We start from the raw sequence: 24,954 nt of genomic DNA on the forward strand, positions 1-24,954 counted from the left end.
TTGATAGCTGTATTAATAACATCTGTGGCATTATTCAATTTCATGGAGGGGCAGGCACGTGTGTCCCACCTACATGTGGACTTGACTCGGACTCTTCTCTGGGGACTCGGACTTGGACTCGAGCACTGTCGGACTCGAGATATTTGTGACTAATTGCATACACTGGCATGCAATGATGCTGCATGGTGATTTCAGCCCCAAAGCAAAGCACACAGCGTTCCTCTGCCTGGTGAGTGTTGTGTGAGTTAATGGTCTGTTTGGGACAGGCAGGGGCTGCGAAGGGTGAGAGCTCAATACTGGTTCAGTTTGCAGAGGCCAGCATTGCCAGCCCATCAAGCACTTACATGTACAGTATCCGGTGGTGGAAAGTAACTAAGTAAATTTACTCAAGTACTGTTACTTAAGTAGGATTTGAGGTACTTGTAGGCCTACTTTAATTGAGTCCAGCACATTTATCTGGTCGCTTTAATTTTCAGATGGAGATTTGACACAATGGATAATATCATTGCTGTCGGGCGGTATGTCGTTTTTTTTTACATTTAGATTTTTCTGTCATAAATCAATGCCATTGGTCACCCTTCACGTCTATCTGTGGGTTTTACAAAATGTAACCAGTGGAAAAGCATTAAAACGATGTTGTGACTATGTCTCGTAACTCCATTCGTCCTCAAACTGTGGACAAAACCTCGAAGCTCCTCCCCTGCCTCCGTCTCGAGGCCCACAGGCAGGAGGAAATACCCTGCCTCCGTCTCGAGGCCCACAGGCAGGAGGAAATACCCGCAAAGCCCACATGGTAGACCAGAACCAAGCATCACTGTTTATTTCGGACTTTGTTTTGTTTATTTCTGACTTCACCTGACGTAAATAGACCAATAAAATGTTTTCCAATTATCCCTATAGGCTGCAAACATTTAAACTATGGAGATCAAAGTGGTTTCTGATGAGACTAATGTTAGCATTAGCGAGAGGCTGTGTGGCCCTGAGAGGGTGCCTCTAAGTTGGCTTGGGAGCGGGCTCGAGGTCGCTGCTGGAGGAGCCGCCTGGGGGTATCTGCGCGCGGCTGTGTGCTCCGGAAGGCGAGCAGCTGGAAGGCGTGCCTCAAAGTCGGAATGATAATCCTGTAACACCATTTGAGTTTATTCAGGTAATTCCTATTCTTGTTGCCATTTAGGCTATGCTATGTGTTTTCATGGTCAGCAAATGTTAGCTGAATAACTGTTCTTTAGCTAGGTTAGCATGCTGGCTAGCGAATGAGTGCTATTTAAGAGTCATTATTTTCATTTAGAATGACATTTGTAATCAAATATGAGGCATGTATTGTTTGTTTGGTGATATGTGTTTTGTGCTGTTCAATTATTTGAACTTACTATAAAAAGGAGCCAAAAGTTTGTTTTGTAGCTTAAGCTAACGTACTATCAGACCGCCACCATGGTAACGGCGTTCAATGCAGTGACGTGAGTTTTTATAAATGAAAGTGCAGTTTTGAGCCACAATAAATATTGTTATCTGGGTCAACACACCTCAACACAATACTATTTGGGCACATGATAATAATTTTAGATCATTTATCTTTATAGTTTTATTGTGGTATATTGATCTATATTGTCTTATATCTTTTTTGCACAATTTTTATTATTATTATTATTAATAATTAATATTACCTTAGTACATTTCACTTTCCTTTGCCATTGTACTGTGCATGGGGTCAATAAAGTGCAATCTTAATAGTTCAATGATGTTCATCATGTCTTCATTTATACATTAATACGTTTTTGTTTTCTTGTGTTGTTCAGACATGCAGACCTGACGGCTCAGCTGGGCACACCGCCAGTTGCTGAAAAGCAGCTGGTTGACACGTCATACCCAGCTGTCAGTGCAACTGCTTCTGAAGAAGACGAGAGTTGACTCGTCGAAACTGTCAAGGTAAATAAATAACATCTATAAACCTATGTCTGAACACAAGAAAACAAAAACGTCTAAGTTCAATCTTAATCGTAATCTTAAAGCCACATGTATTAAACTATTAACAAAAACAAAAGAATAAAATGTGTGTGAATTTCCTGTACAACAGGAATTACCACAAGAATAACACAAGGGAAAAAATAATACAACAGGAATTCACCACATACCCTACTACCCTGGAAGTAAGTGACCATCATGAGCTTGCTATGATGGTAAGCTGGTCTACACCATATAAAAATGTTGTATTATAAAAATAAATAAAAAATGTATTAAGAATGATAAAGTCACTATTGAGTTCCATAAACACACGGTCCCTATGGGACTATTATGATATTACAGATGGCAAGATAAAATCACAATAAATTCACTACTGTATTTAGTCCCTGCAGTAATATACAAAATAATTATAGATAAAAAAAACACATGAAGTACTACACAAGGTTAGTATCCCTAAAGGAATAGGTGATTTCACTTAGTAGTTTCTCCATTATAAACTCCAACTGGAATTCATGACACAGACTCTTAACTAATTACCTTCTTCCCGTTAACAAAGAAGACGAGCTGGTCGGTCCCGGTGTCGGTCCCGGCCCTTTCCTTCATATTCCCATTTCTCTCCATGTTTCAGATCCCTCTGTCATCCACTGCTTCCGCTACTCTCTCTCTCTCTCTCTCTCTCTCTCTCTCTCTCTCTGTTCTCTTTCTATCGCTCACTCATTATGTCTACATGTAAATAGAAAATCTCTCTCTGTTCAAAGTCTACCTCTGCCTCAGTCCAGTCTCCTTACAGTCTGTCTGTCTGTCTGTCTCTCTCTCTCTCTCTCTCTCTCTCTGCCTCAGTTCAGTCTCTCTCTCTCTCTCTCTCTCTCTCTCTCTGTCACCTCCATGTTGGGGTAACTCATTACAAAAGTAACATATTGCATGTAATATATTACTTTTAGCAGTAATTCAGTAATATAAAATATTACCAATAGGATTTCACGAATATTATACCACTTGCTTTGTCAAATAACACAAGTTACAAATTGAGTTACTTTTTTTTTTAAAGCAAAGCACATTTAAATGAAAGACAATAATTTCCTCATCAGATTGTGTGTTTTTATGCAAATAACCACTATAGATGACAATCACAAAGGAAAAGAATAACATTTACAATTTTGGACGGTTTACACTGACTTCAAGATGGTTGAAATTATTGTTCAGGATATGGTTCCGGGGCGGCGATGACGTCATTCTGCTACTGCTGTTATTTTGGTGAAAGTAATGCAAAAGTAGTGTAATAAGTAATGAGTTACTCTACACAGACAGTAATATTGTAAAGTAACGTATTATTACTTTCAAATGAAAGTAACTAGTAATATGTAGTATATTACATTTTGAAAGTAACTTGCCCAACACTGACTCGCCTCCTCTCTGTCTGTCTGTCCCTCAGTTCAGTCTCTCTCTCTCTCTCTCTCTGTGTCTCTCTGTTCAAAGTCTACCTCTCTCTCAGTCCAGTCTCCTCTGTGTCTCTCTTTCTCCGTCTACCCCTCTGTCTCTGTCTCTCTTTTTCGGTCTGTCTGTCTGTCTGTCTGTCTCTTCCTCTCTGTCTCTCTGTTCAGTGCCATAGTGAGACAGTCCACAACATGTCTGTCTGATTGGATTGTCCTGTCCTGGGGATGGAGCTACACTGTGACCAATCAGGAAGCTGCATCAGTTAGTGTTGACCTGTAATCACACATTAACTGATGATACAGCAGTTAGGTCCGGTGCAGTCATGTGATTGGACAGTAGGCTGCTTCCCAACAACTTTCTCTCTATCTCTCCCAGAATTACCTACTGGATCCTCTACAATCTGGCTTCAAGGCTTCTCACTCTACTGATACAGCTCTCCTTTCAGTCACTGAGGCCCTACACACTGCTAAGGCCTCACCCCTCTCCTCTGTCCTTGTCCTCCTTGACTTATCTACAGCTTTTGATACAGTGAATCACCAGATTCTTCTCTCTACTCTCTCTGATCTAGGCATCTCAGGATCTGCACTCTCCTGGTTTGCCTCCTATCTCTCTAACCGCTCATACCAGGTTCTATGGCGAGGATCCCTATCCAGATCCTGTACTCTTAGCACAGGTGTGGCCCAGGGCTCAGTCCTGGGCCTCTCGCTATTCCTTCTCTATGTCAGATCTCTTGGCCATGTGATCTCATCTCATGGCTTCTCTTATCACTGCTATGCTGACGACACTCAGCTCTACCTCTCTTTCCCCCCCTCAGACACCCAAATCGAGGCATGTATCGCCGCATGCCTCAAAGACATTGGTGCTTGGATGTCTGCCCAACATCTCAAGCTGAATCTTGGTAAGACAGAGCTACTCTTCCTCCCCAGGAAAGACTGTCGCCTCACCGACCTTTCCATCTCCATTGACAACACTACTGTGTTTCCCTCTCAAACAGCTATAAGAACCTTGGAGTGATCCTTGACAATCAGCTGTCCAACTCAGCCTACATCGCAGCAACTGCCCGCTCCTGTAGGTTCTCCCTGTACAACATCCGCAAAATCCGTCCGTTTCTCACAAGGGAAGCAACACAACTCCTGGTCCAGGCACTTGTCATCTCTCGCCTGGACTACTGCAATGTTCTTCTGGCTGGGCTACCTGCTGCAGCCATCCGACCGCTTCAGCTCATTCAGAACGCTGCAGCCCGTTTGGTAATCAACCAACCCAAATTCTCTCATGTCACTCCCCTCTTCCATGACCTTCACTGGCTTCCCATCTCGGCTCGCATCAAATTCAAGACACTGGTACTGGCCTACAGGGCAGTCCACATGTCAGCCCCTTCGTATCTGCAATCTATGGTCAAGTTCCAAACTTCTCATCGCTCCCTCCGCTTCTCCACCCGTCCAGATCGCCTCGCTCCTCCACCGCTACGTGGGCGCAAAAGTCGCCCGTCCCGATTGCGACTCTTCTCGTCCCTGGCCTCTCAATGGTGGAATGAGCTCCCCCCTTCGGTCAGAACGGCCGAATCACTGCCAAACTTTCAGCGGAGACTAAAAACCCACCTTTTCAGGCTACACCTGGGCCCTTCTTGAACTAACTTAACTATCTTAAAAAAAAAAAATACTAATGCTACATGTTACTTATTCCTTCTCAAACTACTTCCTACATGGTGCTAGTCTATCAAAATATCTTAGCTGTCATTGATTGTGTCACAAATTGTGATATTGTAAGTCGCTTTGGACAAAAGCGTCTGCTAAATGACGTAATGTAAATGTATGTAAATGTAGGCTGATAGACAGTCTAAGGACAACGTTGTGCTTAGTGCGGAGTGCCTGGTGTTTGCAGTGTTCACGGCAGGACCCTTCCCTCCAACGAGGCACAGCAATTATGGTCAATGTGGCAACTGTGTGGTGCGTCTACACAGAGAGCACAGAATCAGCTGTGTGGTGCGTCTACACAGAGAGCACAGAATCAGCTGTGTGGTGCGTCTGCAGAGAGAGCACAGAATCAGCTGTGTGGTGCGTCTGCACAGAGAGCACAGAATCAGCTGTGTGGTGCCTCTGCAGAGAGCACAAAATCAGCTGTGTGGTGCGTCTGCAGAGAGCACAAAATCAGCTGTCAGCTTGTCAGTTTGCATGAATACTTCCCTATAGTAACAAAAGAACATAGCAACCATTAGTGAATCAGCCTCAGAAGTGACCACAGTGTTTACGGAGTCTTCCGTGGAGTTTAATTTAATTTAATGTAATTAAAATGAAGGCACAATTATACCAACAAACACTTTGATGACATCAACTCGGACAAACGTCGGGTATTTGCACAATCCTATAGTGTATGAGTAAAAACTCAGTGACTTGCGACTCATTGTCTTTAGATGTGAGCTGGCGTGAGAGGGTCTATTGTCTGGGTCTTTTAAAAGTTTCAGTCTATAGGCATTCATAAATGGCGTTTGGGGGAGAAGAGTCCAAGGGGGGAGATTTAGTGTCTTTTGTTTGTCACTGAACTGATCATTTCATCATTGATCCATTTGATTGTCCGCTTGTTAGCTAGCTAACCATTGTATCTCTGATGCACCCCTTGCTGCCTGTATGTTTATTAATCTAATTAGTCTTAATCTGAACACGTTGGAATGCTTATCTTTCCAATTGTGTGTGTGTGTGTGTGTGGACCCCTAATTTGCATATCCCCAAGATGGCGGCTACCAAAAAATGGGTTTTACCTTTGACTCTTTTAGCTAATGTGATGTCTACCTTATGGTTTTTGAGGATTAGAAACACATTGGAATACTCATATTTATGATTGAATCTATCTAGAGCACTATCATTTTCATATTACCAATAGGCCTATGGCAGCAAAAAAAAAGTATCTAACCTACTGTATCCCTCAATAATCAGTTAATGAGACACTATCTCTTGTTTTGCTGCCACTTTATTTTGTTGTGTTTTGTTTCTTGGCATCATGGGTTGATCTCTCCAGACAGGGCATGCAGACTCTGCAGAGGAATAGCACAGAGCCAGACGAGAGCAGAGTTGGTCACTTTCTGTAGGAAGTTGTTTCGGGAACTAACTTTGCAACAGAACTTTGGTTAGCTCAGTGTTTAAATGCATTTATTAGATGTGCTCAGTCCTCTTGATGTAAATCAGGGTGATCACACAATGAGAACCACAATGGAAACAAGTCATGGACTTTATTGTGTTTTATTCCTCTGATATTTTAATAACCCGTGTTTTGAACCATGCTGTAAACTGTACAGCTACGTGGTTGAATGGTTTTGAACCATGCTGTAAACTGCACAGCTACTTGGTTGAATGGGAGCACTAATGGGTGGGGGAAATTCACATGGCACAGCAGCAATTTAGAACGATGTGAAGCAGTAGCCTACAGGAAAGGTAATATAAAAGGTAATCAATCAATCAACTTTTATTATCAGACACAAGGTCCATAGAATAATATAAGTAAGAGTAATATAATATAAGAGTAATATAAAAACTACCTATAAAAGTATAAAGGACAGTGCAAAGTTCTGTGCCATCAATAAACTCTGTGCAAGATTGAGTCCAAGGAGTTAATCCAGAGGTGAGTAATGTGCAACATGGTCAAGTTTGAGGTTTGTAGTCAAAGTGTTAAGTTGTGCTGACCTTACACCAAAAGACTTTTCAAGCTTCACTGTCGCAGACAAATTGCCAATGTCGGGATGAAATTGTGAGTTTTCCTGGAGTTGTGGCGTGCTCCCGTCACCTCAGTCGTATGGTGTAAGGTGGTCTGAGCTGTCTGAAGTCAGTCTTCTCCTCATCTTGACGGTCCAATAAAATCAAACTTATTTAATATTATCGTCAGTTTTAGTCTTCTTGGCTCAAGTAAATAGTGAAGTTCAGTGACGTAAACATGGCCAACAATGCTCTCTCCAGCAGTTACACCATGTTGCGCTCCAGTGGCATAACGAATCAGCACCGGGCATGGATGCAAGATGGTCAAAGAGGGCCCTGCCCATAGGCTACTTGACAAAATGTGGTGTTGTTTTTTCCAACACCAAATTTGGTGTTGGAAAAGCCGTTATAATTATTATATAGCGGATGAGGAGTGGTGAAATTCCCATTCTACAACACATGTGTATCTGTAAACTTTCAGAGGACGGACAGAAAATGCACAAAATGAATGCAGAGTATGGACAGAAGGCTCTGTCCATCTCCGTGTTTAATGTGTATAATTGGGCCTTAACTGGAAGCGCACTGGATGCATTCTATTGTGGGTAGCCCACTATCGATAAGTACCTCATACAACTAACCCTTTAAAGGAACAGTGCAGAGACAGAAATCTGACACATTTGGAAAACTCTGTGTCTGATACATGTATTCCACAGAATGACAAACTCCCCCACTTCCCTGCCTGGAATGCAACACCCCTCCCTCCCCGCACACACACACACACACACACACGCGCGCGCGCACACACACACACACACACACACACACACACACACACACACGCGCACACAAAGTGATCGAGAGAGAAGTCGGATTTTTTAGTTTATTTTATTATTATTATTATCATTATTCCAAAAACTATCCAGCAGCACGTGCACGATAACAAGCAGTGAGACAGACAGACGCACGCACGCACGCACGCACGCACGGACACACACACACACACACACACACACACACACACACACACACACACACACACACACACACACACACACACACACACACACACAGTCTCTCTATCTCTCCAGTGTTGGGGCACATCACGCGGCTCTTACTTAAAACATGCCAAACACTGACCGCGAGTGTCCATCGTACAAAATAAATATCATAACATACACATATAACACACAACAGGCTGATATTTAGACACACAGTAAGTCAATTGAAATGGAACTTGTGGAACGTTAAAGATCTAGGATTTTTTACGTGATTTTTATCAGTCCGATCACATCGAGATGCGTTAAGCCGCTCTATGTTTCACTTTAACACCAATAAATCATCAACATATTAAGTTAGACTTCGGTATGACAGTACACATCCTCTCCAGTTTCTCCACCTGGTGGATGAAGGGAAATCTGATCACGTCACGATATTTAGTGAATCTCGTGATATTTTCCAGTATTGAATATCGTCAAATGAAGCAAAAGACATCAAATGGCCATTGTTTTTTCTTAATGTAACATTGTTGTTTTTTCAAAACTGATGATGTAATAATTGTGACAATGTAAAAATAAATAAATAATAATCGTTTGTTTTGTTTTTTCCTCAGAAATGTAAAGTGCGCAAGTATACAAAATGTTTGGAAATGTAAACTCTAGGCTTTATAAGTTTAGACCTTTTATTTATTTACAACAGATGGAAGTGGTACGTGGTTATCAGGCAAAGACGCATTAAACTAAAATCCCTGTCAATGGGAAACGAACGTGCCCATTTTGATTGGTTGTTATCTGTCAAAATGATTACATCATCAGTATTTTACTACATTTTCCGGCATTATTACATTTTCACCAAATTATAACATTACATTATTGGGTGCTACGTACAGCGCTGATGGGAAATGTAGCTTGAATGTGGAGAAACAGAACTAACAAGAATACTGGAGTGAGAGAGACCAATCAACTGTTTACTGTCATTAGACCGAGGTAGAGCTGTTAATTTGATAATAACAGACTGATGGTTAAAAAACACAGAGCAACTTTAAATTCATCCGTCTATATTTTAAATTAAAATTGAGATCAATAAATATCTTTCTGAGCAGATCTAAAGATAAAAAATCACATTAAAATGCCTCTGTACTGTCAACATGTACGCTCCTCTAGATACATATATAAAAATATATAGATTATGGGATATCATGCTGTGTCTTTACTGTATGATGTGCTGTTTCACACTCACTGACACTGTGAAATAAAAGTAATAAATAAAAAAAAAAAAAAACGTAAACATTGTCGTTTGAACGTGCTGACGCAGAGTATGGTCGTCATGTAAACGTCCTGGTTCGGCCGGAGCTGTCACTACGAGGAGTGAGAGCCTCCGAGCGTTCATTTTCTGTTTTTCGGTCTGCGATGCTTGATGGTCGAGCCAATGGAAACGGAGGGAATCGGTCATGTGACTAGTTAACCGATGCTTCAGCTAGTTTCTAAACAAGTGTTTTGTTACAGCTGGTCTGAAAAACTTCAGCTCGGGACGGAATGTCGCCTACTTCAGCGTTGATTTTTTTTTCTACCATCCAATCTGATCGGCGGGGAGGCAGGACTTCTGCGGTTCTATCATGATTGTGTCTCGTTCGTAATATTTGTAGAATTTAGAAAAATCACATTAAGCTTCATCTAGCTAGCACACTAAGCAGCTAGCTAGTAGATTTTTTGTTGCAATTTCTTTGTCTGTTTTTGGTATGCACTCTACCGAGTGACCTCTAGTTTTAAAAAAAAGTAAGTTTTTGTAAAAAGAAGAAAGAAAATTCATTTTTTCTCCAAATTGTGTGTGGGGGGGGAGGGTCAAAATCGCCCCCCCCCCATCCCCTTGTGTTGTTACCTAGCAACAACACAAAAATGAGGCAGGCTTCAACAAGAAAAGTCTTCAGAACTCGTCCGGTATGAGCGGGCCTGTAATGTGAACGGCAGATCCGCCTCACAGTGAGCCGCCCGGCTCCCTGACACACTCCTGGGTCGCGGGTCGGTTTGGCACCGTGACGCCGCGTCGACCCATGGTCACGTTGGTGGTGATAATCGGTGACATCATCACGGGAGTGAGAGCGTTGCGGGGGGAGGAGGGGGATGTTTGGCCACACAGTAGAACAGTAGAAAAGTGTCTAGTTCATATTCAACTGTATGTGATGATTTGGCAAACTGGGTTTAATAAAGTGGATCAGTGGACCAGGCAGGAGTAGAGGGGACAGCGGCTCTCACTGGCTCAGTGGTTCCCAACCTGGGGGTTGCGACCCCAAGTGAGTTTCCATGGAATTCAAATTGGGTCGCCTGAAATTTCAAAAAAGAAAAAAAAAATACACTGGGAAATATAAAACTATGGAAGAGGATTTGGGTCACATGTGAGAAATATATTTGAGTTCTGAGTTTAAGTCAGGATTCTGATACTAAAGATAGAATTCTGAGTAAAAAGGTCAGAATTCTGAGATCAAATAGACTTCTCGGGGGGGAAGTCAGAATTCTGAGATTAAAGACAGAATTCTAAGAAAAAAGTTGGCATTTTGAGATTACAGTCAGAATTCTGACATATAATCCCAGATTAGAGTAGCATTACATAGCAGTACAAATAGTATTACAAACTATTAACAAATTCATTTTAGCAAAGAAAGAAATTATGTCTGGGGTGCAGTGGGGTCCCGATGTCAAAGTGGGGTCACAAGCCAAAAACGGTTGGGAAGGCCTGCTCTAGCTGCTCTGCTCCATCTGGATGACCTGAAGCCCTGCTCTAACTGCTCTAGCTGCTCTGCTCCATCTGGATGACCTGAAGCCCTGCTCTAACTGCTCTAGCTGCTCTGCTCCATCTGGATGACCTACAGTGAAGAACATGTCATGTCCTCATTAAACATCAAAAACATCACTGAACATCGAAAAAGTTGTTTTTTGCTCTGGAAACACGAGGAGTCTCCTCAACCAGCATCAGATTTGTTTTAGTTTTAGGAAAAATACAATTCCAGGTCAACACTCGTAAACCTTCAAACCTGTCTTCCTACTATACTTTAACCCACACACTGGTTGTTTGTTTGTTTGTTTGTTGTGTTTTTGTCTGGGGAAACGAGGTGTGACCTTGTGACACGGTTTAACTCTGATCTTGACCCCTGCCGCCGAGCTGAAGTCACATACACATACACACAAAGACAAACACACACACACACACACACACACACACACATACACACACAGAAAATCCATCTTGCACTGAGAAACACACATGCAAACTCTCTCACTTTCTCTCACACACACACACACACACACACACACACACACACACACACACACACACACACACAACACGCACACACACACACACACACACACACACACACACACACACACACACACACACACACACACACACACACACAGAAGTACAGAAGTAGCAACAGGTTTGGCAAACAGCACTACAGCAAACAACATGGCACACAAGACCTCACACTAAATCAATTCACCAATAAATCAATAACTTAACACAGCTGGGTGTGTGGCCAGGCAGGGGGAGTGTGTGAGTCTGAACGTTTCTTCAGTCCGTTTCTTTGTGAGAAGGAGGTATCTCTGATAGGGGTGGGGGGGGAATCAATACAGCATAGTATCGCGATATTTTGTGTGGCAATATATCGTATTGCACCAATGCCAAGTATGGCAATATTTGATGATATAAATTGGCGGATGCATGCAACATTTACGACAGGTTTTTATGACAGAGTTGCTGAGTATGTCTGCTTGTTCGCAATTTTGCTGCAATAAAAATTATTGAAGTGAGACGAACAGACTGGGAACTTTATCTGAGATCAAACAGACGACAAGTTTTTCTGTAGGGACATCATTCGCAGTGGGAAAAAAGGTAATAAATCTCAATATATCGCAGTACTTGCATGCAATATTGCAATACTATCATATCGTGACTTAAGCATCATGATAGTATTGTGGGGCATCTGGTGATTCCCACCCCTAATCTCTGAGGGGTTTGTGTGTGTGTGTGTGTGTGTGTGTGTGTGTGTGTGTGTGTGTGTGTGTGTGTGTGTGTGTGTGTGCGCGCACCTGCATGCATGTTTGTGTGTGTGTTATTTGATGTTTTTGAGCAGAGAGGTGCGGGCGTTGACCACGGCCTTGAAGGCGTCCTCACTGCCCGGGGCGACGCACTTGTCCGGGTGAAGCAACACCGCCAGCTTCCTGTATGCCTTGTTCACTTCCTCCCTGCAGCACGCAAACACACACAAATAAATAAATAAATACAATTAAAATAGGTAAACAGGTTTTCCCCCAATAGTTTTGTAGATGGGTTACCTCCTCACCTCATTGGCACGACAGTGATGCAGCATCACTGTTGTGCCAATAATGACGGTAAAGTTTAAATTTCAAGTTTATTTGGATCATGTAGTGTACATTTAGTTACACCAATGTAGCAGCTATTCCTCCTGGGGTCCACAAAATAGACATACAGTATCAGTAAAAAACGTACAACTTACATAATAGGCATACAAGATACATATGACATAATATAAAATACCACAAGACAAGCTTCTGATCAATTAATCGCGCAAAATATATAATTTAGCACTTTTCAGACATAGTCCAAGTTCTTATTCAATCAATTTCTCCAACTACCACTATGAAATATATACATAATTAGACCAATGCATAGCCATTTATACATACACACCTTTATATACATGTATCAAATGACCTCCTTTTCCATACTTTCCTAAATGAGTGACCATTTCTCTAGTTGAAAGGTGTAGTTTTACCAAGATTTTGAAACAACCTTTGCTATTTAGTTCTCTTCATTGCATTAGACCTCACAAGTGTAACGCCTCCTGCAGAAGCATGTCTGGTGGTATAGCAGTCATGCCTGTCTAGACTTAGAGATCAATTATTATACAGAATTAAGGCAGTCTTTGTAACACGAATAGTCCTGATTCCTGTCACATAGTCCTGTCACAAGGAGTGAGTAGAGTAATCTATTTTTGACAATTCACCAAGCTAAACGATTGTGCATTGTGGCAACATTTGTTCTATACTCACAACGTAGTGAACCCTTCTGCTTTGAAATGTTTCCGTGACACTTGTAAATATGTGCGTATAGCTGATTTAGCCTGCTTGGGAGTGAGAGTGGCGGGGAAGTCTACCGGCGCATAAGGTACTGTGGAGGGGAGGTGAGGACGGCATATACCCGGACACAATTCCGCAAGGGGCTAGGGCTCATTATGTTCAATTTGATCCCGTCATAAAAAAATGATCAATCTTATAGAAGCTCTCAGTTGTGTGTCAAACCTGAGATTTAAAAAATGCCACTCCCCAGCCTGAGAGGTTACTCGCACATGTGCTGTTGTGTCATTCTGCATTTTCCAGCCCAGTGACTGTGACACACTCTTGAGCTCCAGAAACCCGCCGGCATTCCAGCGCCACTAAGACGCTGCCGAGTGTTTACATTCAGGCTGCAGTTGAGGAAGCGGGTCGGCAGCGAGTTCGACCTCCAGGGAGAGACAAATCGTGATTTTTGAAATGCGTGTTTCAAAAATCTGATCGCGGCAGTTCTTTGGTATGTACATTAAACACATATGCTCATGTTTTTGTATTGGTTGGTGATTTCCGACGATTTTTGCGTCATTTATGGGTTTCGGGGGGGAAAACAGACTCAATGTGGCTCAATCACAGTCTGACCAGAGCGGAGTGGAGCGGAGCTGCCTGGGCTGCTCTGCATCCATATACGGGTTTGGGGCGTGCCTTGCAGCTTGCTCGACTCTCATTGGCTATTGGTGAGCATGCTGCAGATTGGCTGCAGCCTGCTTGCATCATACGCCCCCACAGACTCACAGCAGAAAATAGCCTTGAGAGTAGGGATGAGCCGATTTGCGATCAAATCATATATTGACGATTGAAGGGAGTGATCACCAATTGGCTTTTCTACAGCGATATTTAAGGTGATTTTAACTAATTTACTATTATATGACGTTATAAAAATAATCTCTAGATTGTACCTACTGTACAATTAGAGATGTTTCTGGCGGAGCATGTCCGCCCACAGAGCTCCGTTAATCAGTACAAGGGGGTGAAAACCGTGCTTTAACGTTACAGTACTCCTCGGCTCTCTCGTCTCTAGTCCTCTCTGCTCCTCTCCAGTTTCCTCATGAGCACCATCAAGTCAGCCAGAAAGTAAAAGTATGTCTTCCGCAGCGGGCTTTCAAAATTAAATGACAGGCCTGAGTTGTGGCCCCGCCCCCTGGTCTCACCGCGTGGCGCCGGGCTTGACGCCCAGCATGTCCCAGGAGTCTTTGCTGTTGCGGATGCGGCGGATGGTGTCGGCCTGCTCCTTAGTGAAGCCCACGTTCACCTCTGACACTACACGCTTCCCCCCATTCTCACACATGTCTGTGATGGAGGAGAAGAACGCCTAGAGGACGGACACACACACACACACACATACACAGAGTAAAGTACATTACATTACGTCATTTAGCAGACATTTTTATCCAAAGCGACTTACAATAGCACATTTTGTCAACAGTAGTGAAATCAATTGTGCAACAGTCTATGTCAGCAAAGACTTTTTTAAGGAGTAGAGTTGCATTTGTAGAAAGTAGTTTCAAGAAGGAATAAGTAGCATTAGTTGTGTGTGTTTTTGTTTTAGAAGAAGAAGCAGGTTGTTAGTTCAAGGGCCCAGGTGTAGCCTTAAAAAGTGTGTTTTTAGTCTCTGCCGAAAGATGGGCAGTGATTCGGCAGTCCTGACAGACGGGGTAGCTCGTTCCACCATTTTGGCGCCAGGGACGAGAAGACAGTAGACAAGGCAGACAGTAGACAAAGCAATGTGTTTTTACAGCACCCCAAGTTTTAGAAAGGAAGCCATTTGAAGGTACAAATGTGAGACTTTAACTTTGAAATTCTCTAAAATGAGAGAGTAAAAATGCTGTTGAGTTAGTATGTAGTTAGGGTTGTCCTGAACTCAAATATATCAGGCCTTTTCTTTCTTTCTTTTCTTTTTGGTGGGGGCTGTTTGGTGGGGGGGACCTCGACCTCTTTGGGGGGCACCAAAAATTCCAAAGATTGGTGGCAGTGGTTCATTGTGTGTTGTGTTTAGACCCCTGACCACTAGATGGCAGTGTTGTATCTTCAGCCATTTGACTCTTCCACTCTGTACAACTTTTTTACTCAGATTTTATGCATTATGGTGGTGTTCTTTATACTATGAGTTTTCCTAAAATTACACTTTCTAAAAATCGCAATATAACTCCTTGCTTACAGTATCACAATATATTGAAATATTGAATCAGTTTAAATAATCAGGGGTTCATACGCATCTTATCGCCAGATTCTTGACAATAGACAGCCCTAGTACAAACACACAACAAACCTTTGAGATCGTTTTTGTAGAAATTTAACTCCCATCTTAGATTAGATTTTTTCACTTTATTGTTGTTTCTTCTATCTGTGTGTGTGTGTGTTGTTGTTGTTTGTTCTGTGCGTGCGTGTGTGTGTCCATGTGTGTGTGTGTGTGTGTGTGTGTACCTGGAACATCTCGTTGATGCCCTCTCCGCTCTGTGCTGATGTCTCAAAGTAATGGAACCCTCGAGACTCCGCCCACAGACGCCCCTCCCCCTCGTCCACCACCCGCCGCTTCGTCAGGTCCACCTGCACACACATGCACACACACACACACACACACACACACACACACACAAGCCTTGTTCGGAATCGGTCCCTATGGCAGAAATAGTGGACTATTTAGTGTGTCGCCATTTTTTTATAGTGTCCGAATTCTCAACTGTTAATTTGATTCACTATTTAGTCCACTATAAAATACCCACAACGCACAGCGATTTCTAGTGAACAGCGAAAATGCGAACATTTTCGCCGGTATACCACAATGCAATGCGGTTGTCTTTACCGAAGGAGAAACAGAAAGTTGTTAGCTCGCAAGCTAACAAGCTTATGAGCTACCAAGCTATGCTTGTGAGCCAGGGGCGTATCTACGGGTGGGCCTGGGTAGGCACAGGCCCACCCACTTCTTGCCCTGGCCCACCCAAAAAAAAAAAATTTTTTTTTTTTAAATTGGTTGTTTTCTAGAGGCAAACTTGCTGCTGCATTGCTAGCCAATGGTTTTGTTACTTTTGTAAAAACGCAGGGCACATCATCTCCAGAGTCTAATGCATGACAACTTCATGACATCTAGGAATTTTGTTCTCTCTGTGGATAAATAAACCAGAGGGCGTCTTGTTCAAACTTGAAGCAGCCTCAGTGTTGTTATTTTTTAAACTCACAGCAGTATATGGATCAGTGGTTCTAATTTCTGTATAAAGTAACAGTATACACACAAGTATAAGCATTCATGTATGCAACATTTGGCACCTATATGTAACCTTTTAAGGTTGAGATAATTGTATTATCATTATATGGTCCAAATATATCAGTAAAGCACTTGAAACACTTGAAATATTCTTGCTTGGGTGGTATCATTCTACTTGAAATGATGGTCAAATGCATTATTTTTAGTAAAATAACACACAAATTTTTTTCAAATCTGTGTAGTGTCCGAAACTCATTTTGATCATTCCCCATATAGTTGACTATATGATCAACACTATATGGGGGATAGTGAGTGAACGATTCCCAACGTGGCTACAGTCAGTTTCAGTCAGTCAGTCAGACACAGTCAGTCTGGACTTCCAGCAATTTCCCACAGCAATTTCCTGAAATCACAATGTAACCAGCCAATTACAGTAGCTGGCAAAACAGTAATGGCGTCTCCCGAAGCAACGAGCAGTAACGTTAACAAAGAAACGAAGGCTAATAGGTTGTTCCATTGCAACATCAGCGCACAGCAAATTCGCCATTTTGGCCTGGAGAGACTACCTCTGATTGGCTGTCATGGTTCTGTGCTGTTGTCCAATTGGCGCAAGGAGGCACTTTTTTCCCCAGGCCAAAATGGCGGCAACACTGTTGTAAAAAAACACCACTCTTTGTCTGACAAGGCAAGTCATCCCGCCCACTGAAATGACTGTGGACGGCTGGAAGTCTAGACTGATATGTAGAGCCAAACAGGATGTGAGGTCACGTTATCAGGATGCTTTTACCAGGCTAAAAAGCCGTCATACTGGTCAAAAGCCTCGGCCCCCCAAGATGGAAAAGCTGGGCCGAGGCTCGACTGAGTGGAGTGGAAACGATCCATTGAAGCCTGATGCGACAGGTGGCGCGAACATATCCCGCAAGCGTAAATAAAAACCAGTAGTACAGTACAGTAGTGCAGCAGTGTTATCTTGTTAAAAGCAGTAGTATGGGGGCACGGTGGCTCAGTGGTAGAGCTGTCGCCTCACAGCTAGAAGGTCCTGGGTTCGATTCCCACCTGGGACACTGTGAGTGCTGAAGGAGTGCGTGCCCGTCCGCATGTCTTCGAGTGCCCACCGCCCGGGTGGGGTCGTCAAAAAAGGGCCTTTCTGTGTGGAGTTTGCATGTTCTCCCCGTGCTCCCTGGGGGTTTCCTTCATATAGGAACCCCACACCAAAACATGCAATATCCTGGTTGCTGAAGTGGTGCCTCCTCTGGTCGTTAGGGGCGCCTGCTCGGAGGGAGGGGAACTCGTTGGAATAGCGTGATCCTCCCACGTGCTATGTCCTACCGGTGAAGCTTCCCCCTGTCAGATGAAAAGAAGCGGCTGGCTAACTGCCCATGTATCGGAGGAAGCATGGAGCCAGTTTCGGCTCTCCCCAGATCGACAGAGGGTGGGTAACGAGGATAAAAAAAAACAGCACTACTGGGGGATAAAAAAAATCTGGGGGAAAAAAGCAGTAGTACAGTACAGTAGTGCAGCAATGTTACCTTGTTGGCGCAGACGGTGAAGACGATGCTGTCCATGTTGGCCTGCGAGCCGCTCTCCTGCTTCATCTCTCCCAGCCAGCTGTCCAGTGCTTCAAAGCTCTCCCTCACGCCCACATCATACACCAGCACCACGCCCTGAGAGTCCTTATAGAACTCATTACGCACCTGCATGGAGGACCATTCAGCTTATTATGACAGGTCCTTATAGAACTCATTACGCACCTGCATGGAGGACCATGCATATCACCCCTGTCCTTCATGACCTCCACTGGCTCCCAGTCAAACATAGGATCAACTTTAAAATACTACTCATCACTTACAAAGCCCTAAACAACCTGGCCCCCCCCTACCTCTCCGATCTCCTCCCCCGCCACGCCCCCACTCGCAGCCTCAGGTCTGGAGACACAAACTGCTTGAGGATCCCCAGGACCAAGCTCCGGACCTGGGGCGACAGGGCCTTCTCAGTCGCTGCACCCTCCCTCTGGAACACTCTCCCCATCCACATCCGTCAAGCAAACACCCTACCATCTTTCAAACAGGCCCTCAAAACCCACCTCTTCACACTCGCCTTCACCTGCTAACCCCATCTCTTATTTCTTATTTCTATTTATTTTCCTATTACAAATGTATAAATGATTTTACTCTGTGTGTAAAGCGACTTTGAGTACTTAGAAAAGCGCTATATAAATTGAATGTATTATTATTATTATTATTATTATTATTATGACAGGTCCTTATAGAACTCATTATGCACCTGCATGGAGGACCATTCAGCTTATTATGACAGGTCCTTATAGAACTCATTATGCACCTGCATGGAGGACCATTCAGCTTATTATGACAGGTCCTTATAGAACTCATTATGCACCTGCATGGAGGACCATTCAGCTTATTATGACAGGTCCTTATAGAACTCATTATGCACCTGCATGGAGGACGATTCAGCTTATTATGACAGGTCCTTATAGAACTCATTACGCACCTGCATGGAGGACCATTCAGCTTATTATGACAGGTCCTTATAGAACTCATTACGCACCTGCATGGAGGACCATTCAGCTTATTATGACAGGTCCTTATAGAACTCATTATGCACCTGCATGGAGGACCATTCAGCTTATTATGACAGGTCCTTATAGAACTCATTACGCACCTGCATGGAGGACCATTCAGCTTATTATGACAGGTCCTTATAGAACTCATTACGCACCTGCATGGAGGACCATTCAGCTTATTATGACAGGTCCTTATAGAACTCATTACACACCTGCATGGAGAACCATTCAGCTTATTATGACAGGTCCTTATAGAACTCATTATGCACCTGCATGGAGGACCATTCAGCTTATTATGACAGGTCCTTATAGAACTCATTATGCACCTGCATGGAGGACCATTCAGCTTATTATGACAGGTCCTTATAGAACTCATTATGCACCTGCATGGAGGACCATTCAGCTTATTATGACAGGTCCTTATAGAACTCATTACACACCTGCATGGAGAACCATTCAGCTTATTATGACAGGTCCTTATAGAACTCATTATGCACCTGCATGGAGGACCATTCAGCTTATTATGACAGGTCCTTATAGAACTCATTACGCACCTGCATGGAGGACCATTCAGCTTATTATGACAGGTCCTTATAGAACTCATTATGCACCTGCATGGAGGACCATTCAGCTTATTATGACAGGTCCTTATAGAACTCATTACGCACCTGCATGGAGGACCATTCAGCTTATTATGACAGGTCCTTATAGAACTCATTACACACCTGCATGGAGGACCATTCAGCTTATTATGACAGGTCCTTATAGAACTCATTACGCACCTGCATGGAGAACCATTCAGCTTATTATGACAGGTCCTTATAGAACTCATTATGCACCTGCATGGAGGACCATTCAGCTTATTATGACAGGTCCTTATAGAACTCATTATGCACCTGCATGGAGGACCATTCAGCTTATTATGACAGGTCCTTATAGAACTCATTACGCACCTGCATGGAGGACCATTCAGCTTATTATGACAGGTCCTTATAGAACTCATTACGCACCTGCATGGAGGACCATTCAGCTTATTATGACAGGTCCTTATAGAACTCATTACACACCTGCATGGAGAACCATTCAGCTTATTATGACAGGTCCTTATAGAACTCATTATGCACCTGCATGGAGGACCATTCAGCTTATTATGACAGGTCCTTATAGAACTCATTATGCACCTGCATGGAGGACCATTCAGCTTATTATGACAGGTCCTTATAGAACTCATTATGCACCTGCATGGAGGACCATTCAGCTCATTATGACAGGTCCTTATAGAACTCATTACACACCTGCATGGAGAACCATTCAGCTTATTATGACAGGTCCTTATAGAACTCATTATGCACGTGCATGGAGGACCATTCAGCTTATTATGACAGGTCCTTATAGAACTCATTACGCACCTGCATGGAGGACCATTCAGCTTATTATGACAGGTCCTTATAGAACTCATTATGCACCTGCATGGAGGACCATTCAGCTTATTATGACAGGTCCTTATAGAACTCATTACGCACCTGCATGGAGGACCATTCAGCTTATTATGACAGGTCCTTATAGAACTCATTACACACCTGCATGGAGGACCATTCAGCTTGTTATGACAGGTCCTTATAGAACTCATTACACACCTGCATGGAGAACCATTCAGCTTATTATGACAGGTCCTTATAGAACTCATTACGCACCTGAGCACAAAGGACAGGAAAAGAGGTTGGTGACCATGTTTGGAAAGTAGTGCCGGCTACCTCTTTTCCTTCCAAAAAGGCTGATTATGTGCATTTTGGATTAATATTTCATCATGTGGTGCGTACCCGAAGCACAACATGTATTTTGGTGCTGTGCGATGTGTGTTTTGGCAGATTTTTAACAGCTGTACCATTACAGCTGTAATGTAGAGAGGCTCATGAGAACAGCATGGCAGAAGAGGCTGGTACCCAAAGTGTGGCATAGTGCAGGTGGGGTCCAGGTGGGGTCCATGTTCACATGCGTTTGTTTTGCTTTCGGCTGGCAGCCTGCGCCACGCCGTAAACTGTCCGGGCGCTGCCTCGCGCGCGCAGTTTAGTTCTGCCTTTTCGCTCCATCAACATCACGTTACAACTAACGTTATTATTATTATTATTTATTATTTCCCCCACCCTTACTCGATCTACTATCGAACAACATGTAGTCTCATATTACATTCTAGCTGCCTGTCAGTAAAATGGTGTATTTTCAAAGCATGTTTCAATGAGCATGCCAGAGGGCATAATAACTATGAGCAGGCAGTCATCTGCAAAGAGAGGAAAAGAACAACGAGAACGGCAACTTTTGTAAATATAAAGCGGGCGAAGTGAACATAATGCCAGCTGCAAACAGTCATTCTGTGTACACATACAACACAATGACCAGCACAATACCCTACCACTGGCTCCTCCTCGTTTCAGCTGTGTCAACCCTCCATCTGCTCAGTGCGAGGAAGAGCTGCCACGCACTTTAAAGTGTGTTGTAGCCACCTACTGTATACGCAGCACGCGGCTTAAAGCAAACACAATGTGTTTCATATATCTAGGCTTCTACATGTTTTTTATGTTTCACAGGCTATGCAATGCTGTGGGAATATGCAACATGTTGCTGCTGTGGAAATAAAGCGTTTGATTGAGCAAAAATAAATAAATGTGGTATGGTTTGGTAAATCTGGCATTTTAATTACAATGAATCGATTGATTGCTCGTTAACGTTACCCATGATCGATTCAGGAATTTGCATCCCTAGTACCCTTATATCATATTATTAGTGCTGTTACTAACATTTGTACTTTCTCCCAATGTTTTATTTTTTATTTTTGCCACGTCATTTCACTGCCTATTAATCAAAAACAAACGCATTTATATTACATCAATTTTACTGCTGAATATGTGATGCAAAGCTGTGAGCCCTGCATGTGTCTTTCTCCTGGCATAGCAGCGCCACCTGCTGGCCCTGATGTTAAACCACTGGCTTCTGACATCATCTCACTATTCTGACTTCATAAATCAATAAGGGTTCAAAAGCAGTAAATTGAGTGTAACTCACCTCGTAGAAGAAAGGATGACCGGCCATGTCAAAGATGTTCACTTTGATCTCTCGGTCTCGAACCTGAACTCTGACAACACGACAGTCATACAGAAACACATTAAAACAGTACCAGTCCTACAACAACACACATTACAGTACTAGAGTAACTTTACAGTGCCGCAACTAACGATTATTCCCATTGTCGATTACTCTGTAGATTATTTTCTTGGTTAATCGATTAGTTGTTTGGTCTATAAAAATAATAATACATTCAATTTATATGAATTTTCACAGTGCTCAAAGACGCTTGAGTCACAAAAATGTCACAGAATGGTGAAAAATGTCCATCAGTGTTTCCCAAAGCCCCTTTTTTCCCCTCCAGATTTCCTCCAGATTTCCTCCCCAATTGTACTTGGCCAATTCCCCCCCCCCCCCCCCCCCCCCTGCTGCCCCGGTCAATGCTCCACCCTCTGCCGATCTGGGGAGAGCCGTAGACTAGCAGCATGCTTCCTCTGACACATGCGCAGTTGCCAGCTGCTTCTTTTCACATGACAGGGGGAGCTTCACCGGCAGGACGTAGCACGTGGGAGAATCACGCTATTCTCACCCACGGGTTGGTAGGCAGGGAATCTACCGCTACACTACTCAAAGCCCAAGTTGACATCCTCAAATGTCTTGTTTTGTCCACAAGCCAAATATATTCAGTTTACTGTCATAGAAGAGTAAAGAAACCAGAAAATATTCACATTTAAGAAGCTGGAATCAGAGAATTATTACCTTTTTTTCCCCATGATTAATCGATTTTCAAAATAGTTGGCAATTAATGTAATACTGTAATTGACAACTAATCGATTAATTGTTACAGCTCTAACACTACATAATATGGTACTAGTCCAAGAATAGCATACAAATGCACTACAAGTCATATAAATAAACAATAATGCAGTATTAGTAATAGAATAACACATTAAGTAATAGAAACACGACTACAGAAAGTAGTACTAATAATTGGAATAATACATGAATTGTCAGCTACATGACTGGAATGTGAATTGTGGCATGAGTGAATTAATAAAATATATTAAAAGGGTGGCAGTTAACTAGAGAGTTTACATACTTGGTGACTCCATAGTCAATCCCAATGGTTGCCAGATACTTGGGGACAAACCTCTTCTCACAGTAACGTTTGATGATGCAGCTCTGGAGAGAACAATTAAGGTTTATCACAGTCAGTTCACAATAAACTCCATTCAAAAATCTGTCTCCACATCAAATCTGTCTATGTTGGGGGGATAATAACATAATGTAAAAATATTATTTGTACTACTCATTCAGGAGTCAATCTTCTGGTAATTTCGGCATGCTTATAATCCACCGAGCAGCTCTTGTTATTTCAATAATACGATTTTAACTTGTTGAGTTGGGTCACTGCTCGCTGCCAGCCAGTGTTTGGAAGAACACTGCAGGAACATCAGGGGAACCTCATGTAAACGTTGACAGTTCCATCTGTTTGGTGGATTGGATGAATGTGGAATTTAAGAGATGGTCGCATGCTTTCAGACAGTGTCTAGTCATGTTCTGCGATGTATGGCTGTATGCTGCTAATAAGCCAAGTCGGAGTCTATCAAATCAATCATGTTATTCCGATCTTTAGTAGAACAGGTCAGCCTACCTTTCCCACCTCGGCGTTCCCCAGGCTGATCACCTTCACCCGCAGAGACTTCTTGTTGTCTCTCCTCTTCTGGACATTAGTGTCCATGTTGGAAGCTTGTTATTGTTGCAGGCTGCTGTCTGATCCAGTGTTGACAGTAAGTGCTGTTGTTGTTGGGAGTGTTGCTAACAGACTAGCTAGCTGTTAGCAAGGTGGCTAGCACTCAGCACGGCTCTTAACCTCAAATAGCCGGGTTGATTAATGAAACGACATGTTTTTAATTGACTGTCAGTCGCTGCTGCTAATGGCATGCTATGGCTCAGCTGCCCTCACACAGGAGGCAGACACCAAGCCTGCTAGCCACACATAGCCTAGCGCTAATGCTAACTGCTGGAACCACAATACCGTCAAGCCCCCAGAAATAATCAAATTAATGACTTGACTTCCGCCCATTCTTCAAAATAAAACCATCTATTAGTGAAAATAAAACGTATTCTGGAGTTAGAGTTACAGTGCTAGCCTACAAGCAACTCAACTTACAAGCAAAACTCAATGACTGATTTTTGCAATTAAAAACCATATGCCTATGCAATATTGTAGAGTAGTGGTTCTCAACGTGGGGTCCGGGGACCACCAGGCGGCCCTTGAGTTTTTGTTTCATTTTTGTTTGTTTGGGGGGAAGGGGGGCATTTTTATTTTTGCCTGTATTGATAGGACAGTAGATTGACAGGAAAGGTGGGGGGGGGGGGGAGAGAGAGGGGATGACGTGGCAAAGGAACACGGGTCGGATTCGAACCCGCGGGTCGGCCAAAGGACTAAGCCTTGGTAGTAGGCTATGCATTCTGTTCTGCCAGGTGACCCCAACCTTGAGGGTGTTCCATCCCCAGCAAATGGATGACGTGTTTAACTTCATTATTTCTTTTCCAGGAACAATTATAGATTCTGACAATAAAAATATTCTCAGATTTGAGTCTGAGAGACAAAATCTCATCAAACGGGGTCTGTGCCTCTAATGTGGACTGAATGAGAGGTTCTTGATATGAAAAAAGGTTGAGGATCACTGCTGTAGGCTATAGCCTCAGCCTGTGTAGGGCTACCAAATGCACAAAACTCACACCTGACAACTTGGAGGAAGGATGTCTAACATGACAAGAAAGAACAATAAATAAACGTGGGGCAAACTGAGGTAGTCATCATCATGGAAACCATCTGTACCATTAAAAACATCCTCTCTGGAAGAAGAGGACCATCCCGTCCAATAGAGGGCAGCATGTGAA

The 24,954-nt window shown here is 43.0% G+C and overlaps 2 protein-coding genes across 2 annotated transcripts in view; both read right to left on the reverse strand.

The window, feature by feature from the left end:
• The window catches only part of xdh (xanthine dehydrogenase), a gene marked incomplete at both ends in the record, with an annotated part of 49,597 nt that extends 47,035 nt beyond the window's left edge, over nucleotides 1-2,562 (reverse strand). The window contains one exon of the mRNA XM_083633169.1: nucleotides 2,497-2,562. Within this exon, the coding sequence (XP_083489295.1) occupies nucleotides 2,497-2,562 (66 nt within the window). The remainder of the gene's footprint in view (nucleotides 1-2,496) is intronic.
• Nucleotides 2,563-12,180: 9,618 nt separating this feature from the next.
• Nucleotides 12,181-23,973, reverse strand: dnajc27 (DnaJ (Hsp40) homolog, subfamily C, member 27; the record flags this gene model as incomplete). The annotated part of the gene is made up of 7 exons (XM_083632725.1): nucleotides 23,699-23,973; nucleotides 23,144-23,226; nucleotides 22,045-22,114; nucleotides 17,930-18,094; nucleotides 15,623-15,745; nucleotides 14,350-14,510; nucleotides 12,181-12,313 (listed from the first exon to the last, which is right to left on the reverse strand). Exons 1-7 carry the CDS (start codon nucleotides 23,783-23,785, stop codon nucleotides 12,181-12,183), a joined length of 822 nt encoding a protein of 273 aa, XP_083488851.1. The 5' UTR covers nucleotides 23,786-23,973.
• Between the last annotated feature and the right edge of the window lie 981 nt (nucleotides 23,974-24,954).

This window comes from Poromitra crassiceps (genome assembly GCF_964638095.1).
Source record: "Poromitra crassiceps genome assembly, chromosome: 3".
NCBI classification, from domain to species: Eukaryota; Metazoa; Chordata; class Actinopteri; order Beryciformes; family Melamphaidae; genus Poromitra; species Poromitra crassiceps.